This window comes from Nannospalax galili, unplaced genomic scaffold (assembly GCF_000622305.1).
Source record: "Nannospalax galili isolate Female #2095 unplaced genomic scaffold, S.galili_v1.0 scaffold85, whole genome shotgun sequence".
Lineage (NCBI taxonomy): Eukaryota > Metazoa > Chordata > Mammalia > Rodentia > Spalacidae > Nannospalax > Nannospalax galili.
This window is the reverse complement of record NW_008358866.1, coordinates 7,576,412-7,580,862: the sequence shown is the minus strand read 5'-3', so window position 1 is coordinate 7,580,862 and position 4,451 is coordinate 7,576,412. Positions and strand designations below refer to the sequence as shown.

The following is a 4,451-nucleotide window of genomic DNA, read 5'->3' as shown; positions in this document are numbered from 1 at the left end:
GCATCTTAAAATAGAATAATATATTTTCAACTAAGTTTATTTTTTTGTCTTAAAATGATTTGAATACAATTACCTTACAACCATGAAAGCAGTTCTATTGTAATAATGTCCTTAGTCCCTTGTCCTTTTATTTTAAAAAATTAATGGGAAAATGTATCTAAAGGTAGTTGAATTTTTCCAGTGGGGTCCCATTTGTCATATTATTTCCATATTACAAACTGTAGAAGTAAATGGTATACTGTTTTAAATTTCAATGTATCTATAGTGATATGTATATGGATGGGCAGATAGATGTACACACAAGTTCTGAGGAAGAGTAGAAAATTCCTCTGGAGAAGGTTTTTTGAACAATATAAAAATGGAGTCTTCAGAAGTAAACCCAAAAGACTTATAAACCCAACTGCTGTTTAAGGCGCTTATGAACACCTGGTCAGTAATCATTTGATTGTCTATTTATGATTTTTTAGAATATGCAAGATACTGGAAAAAATAAGACAATACCTCATAGAAATCATCACAAAGGGGACGCCTTAAAATAAACCTCCATATTATAAAAATCATGCAGATTTATCCCTTGAAAGAAAAAAACTTCAATATTAAAATTAGAATTATCTTTTAATGACCTTGTTTGAATAAAAAAATAATGTAAATCTCCTGTTTTCTATTGTCATGAAAACATTCTTTCTTTTGGGACTTCACAAATGTCAGTCACAAGAATGCAAATAAGTGTTATTCTTTGGAAGGACCAGTGTAAAGGTTTAAGGATGGACTTTTTCATTGATTTGGTAAATTTGTATATTGTGGGACTGGTTGTGAGACACTATAAAATGTAAAGACAGTTCAGACAATTCAAGGTCTATTATTTTTAGGCACAAAACAATATAATTTTGTACAAAACTTTGATTTTTTTATTTGCGAAATTAAAAATATGGCATTTTATATATATAAACTTCTATTTGTCTATAAATATAGATGATCTTGTGATAGTGAACAGAATAAATGCATACCAAATTCAAAGACCAGCGTCATTTTAGGGTATGACAGACATAGATAAATTCAGGTCCTGCGTACCGGCATTTTGATAAACTCTTAAAGTTTTAAGCACTATAATCGGGAGGATTGCTTTTCTCCTCTTCTTCATAGAGAACTAAAGTGAGTGTTTTAAAATGGCTTTGAAAGATTTACATTTGACATATTTCTGTAAATCCAAACAGGAGCACAAGGGTAGGACGCAGTTGGCTTCCACACACCTTCACTTCAGCATGCATGCCCGGATTTCGTTTGCTCTCACCCTATGGATTTTTCCACCTCCTTTGCCTTCTGAAATCTTACCAGGTTATTATTGGGGCTGTGGTGTGTTCCTCCCTCAGGATGAGTTGCTGAATAATAATCATAATATGTTGCTAGCGTTGTAAAGTTTCTGGTATATGCCTAATAATTATTTGATTAAAATAAGAAAACAGCGTTTCATTTTGAGGAAGGTCATACAATGGAATTTCCTTCCAGTTTTCCTATTCTGCCTGTGTTCTGCTGTCCTCTTAAGGGCAAAGATCAATTCCTTCACAAAGCTTTCCAGGTGACTTCAATGTTTCCATTTCACAGAAGGGTAAAATCTAAACACAGGCTGCCCCACACTAAAAAAATAAAATAAAATAAAAAATAAAATAAAAAAGCAGGTTGCCAGCCACTGGTATGCAATTAGAGCTAACCTCCCTTCAGCCTCTCCCAACCCACACAAAGCTTTCTGCTCTTCCCCAATCTCACCAACCACATCTTTCCAAGAGGCTTGCCAAACCCATAGCAGGTTTTAGACACTAAAGAATGAAATGAGCTCATCCATCAAAAACCAGACTTTGCAAAGTTTGGCATTAGGTTACCCGGCTCACTTTCTGGCCAACTGAGGTGGAAGGAGGGAATATCTGGAAGATGGACACTAGGGTAGGAGGCTGGGCCAACCAGTGGCCGTCCCTTTGGGCCCCTGTGAAGTTGGAAGGTGGTTCTCAAAAATTCAGCTTCAGGAAGTCACAGGGACAGGTCTCAGCATCTGCCAAAGAAAAGGGAGTAACTGGAATGGGCGGGGCCCACCTCGGGATTCGCTTGGTGGAGTTCTGTACCTTAAGAGTTCCCACCTCAAGCAAGGAGGAGAGGGGAGAGGCCGAAGGAGGCGGCGGGAAATGGCCGTGGAGGGGCAGCCCCTGTCACATCTTGGTCCCAGCAGGCCCCTGCCCCGCAGCAGGGTGAGAAGAGCACTCCGCGAGTGTCCTGGGGTTTTACCGCCTTTGCAGTCCTCCAGCAAGGGCAGGAGAGAAAAGCTTCTAATGGTTAAACCGCCCTAAATAATTAAAATTTTAAAAAAGAAAAAACGCGTGATCGGTAGTCATTAAATACAAATATACTTACAAAAATCTTACACAGGCTATTTACAATCATAAAAGCGTACAGTCTTGGTATCAGAGCGAGGGCCAGAGAAATCAGTCCACACACACCCCTCTGGCAGTGGGGCCCTCATGGTCCTTTACCCCAGGGACGCAAGCTTTTCCTGGAGCTGTGCTGTTGAAAGGAGCCTGCAAAAGTGAGTGCCTAGGCGAGGAACCCTGGAGCTGCTGGGCTTGACCGGAATTCCTTGGGGCCAACCTTTGGGGGGGCGGGGGTGACTGGGATCCGGGTCCGAGACCTGGGAAAGACAAAGTGCTGGTCTCAGACAGTAGTCTCCCCCTGTTTGCTGTTGGTGAGCCTTGTGTAGAACTTCCTCCAGGAGTTCAGTGTCTTGCCAGACCAGATCCAGAAGCCCGACGTGATGCCCACGATCAGAGTCATAAGATACTTGATCATGAAGACTGTAAAGTCGGGGCTCATGGGCGGGTGTGGCCCTTGGAGGTGAGGGCAGGGGATGGCATAGCTCTTGCAGCTCTGGGCCACCCAGCTGCGTTCCCACTGGTCCCGGAAGGCCTGCTCATAGAAGTAGCAGGCGATGACTATGGTGGCCGGCACAGTGTAGAGCACACTGAAAACGCCAATACGCACCATGAGCTTCTCCAGCTTCTCCGTCTTGGTGCCGTCATGCTTCATGATCGTGCGGATACGGAAGAGCGACACGAAGCCGGCCAGCAGGAAAGACGTGCCAATGAACAGGTAGACGAAGAGTGGAGCCAGCACGAAGCCACGCAGCGCATCCACATTGTTGAGCCCCACAAAGCACACTCCACTCAGCACGTCGCCGTCCACCTGGCCCAGCGCCAGGATCGTGATGGTCTTGATGGCAGGCACAGCCCAGGCGGCCAGATGGAAATACTGCGAATTGGCCTCGATGGCCTCGTGGCCCCACTTCATGCCGGCTGCCAAGAACCAGGTGAGGGATAAGATCACCCACCAGATGGAGCTGGCCATGCTGAAGAAGTAGAGCATCATGAAGAGGATAGTGCAGCCCTCCTTCTTAGTGCCCTGCGCCACGGTGCGCACCCCGTCCTCTGCAAATTTGTCGTTACACACCACCCGGTCCTCCAGCAGAAAGCCCGCGATGTAGGCCACGGCCACGGCCGTGTAACAGCCGGACAGGAAGATGATGGGCCGTTCCGGGTAGCTGAAGCGCCGCATGTCCACCAGGTACGTGAGCACTGTGAAGAGGGTGGAGGCGCAGCACAGCACCGACCAGATGCCAATCCAGGTGCGCGAAAAGCGCAGCTCCTCGGGCCCGAAGTACATAAGCCCGTACACCTTGGTGGGTTCACAGGGCGCGCCGCAGTCCTTCTCCCCTAGAAAGTGGTAGTTGAGGTAGGAGGGCACCTTGAGGACGCGCGGGCAGGAGAACTTGCCTCGCTCAGTCGAGCCGGCGCCTCCGGGGTAGCCACCGCGGTAACCCCCGCCGCCGTGCTGCGGATTGCTGGTCCAGAACTCCGGCAGCAAGGAGGGCGTGGGGGTGCCTTTGTCCGACGTGTTCTGGCCCACGCACAGCTCTCCCGCGCCATGCACCGGAAACTTCTCGCACTTGAGCGTGTCTGGCCACTGGAAGCCGAACTTGTTCATGAGCGCCTCGCAGCCTTGGCGCGCGCGCTCGCACAGGGAGCGGCAGGGCGGCAGCGCCTGCTCCAGCACCGTGCACACCGGCGCGTACATGGAACACAGGAAGAACTTGAGCTCGGCGGAACACTGCACCTTCACTAGGGGGTAGAACTGGTGCACCTCGAGGCCCGCGTCCTCTTGGTTCGTGTGGCCCAGCAGGTTGGGCATGATGGTCTGGTTGTAGGCGATGTCCGTGCACAACGGGATGGAGATGGGCTGGCAGTAGCCGTGGTCCGGGATGGAGATGCCCCGCTCGCCGTTGTACTGTTGCCCGCCCTGCTGCGGCTGCGGCGGCGGCGGGGCTTGCTGGCCCGGCCCGGGTCCCTGGCCTGCCGCCTGCGCTCGGACCCCCAGCAGCAGCGGGGCCTCCAGCAACCAGAGCAGCAGCAGCA

The 4,451-nt window shown here is 48.9% G+C and overlaps 1 protein-coding gene across 1 annotated transcript in view; it reads right to left on the bottom strand.

The window, feature by feature from the left end:
* Nucleotides 1-596: 596 nt before the first annotated feature.
* The window catches only part of Fzd1 (frizzled class receptor 1), a 4,118-nt gene continuing 263 nt past the window's right edge, over nt 597-4,451 (bottom strand). The window contains 1 exon segment of the mRNA XM_029558334.1: nt 597-4,451. This exon segment is cut by the window's right edge and continues 64 nt beyond it. Within this exon segment, the coding sequence (XP_029414194.1) occupies nt 2,698-4,451 (1,754 nt within the window). The 3' untranslated portion in view covers nt 597-2,697.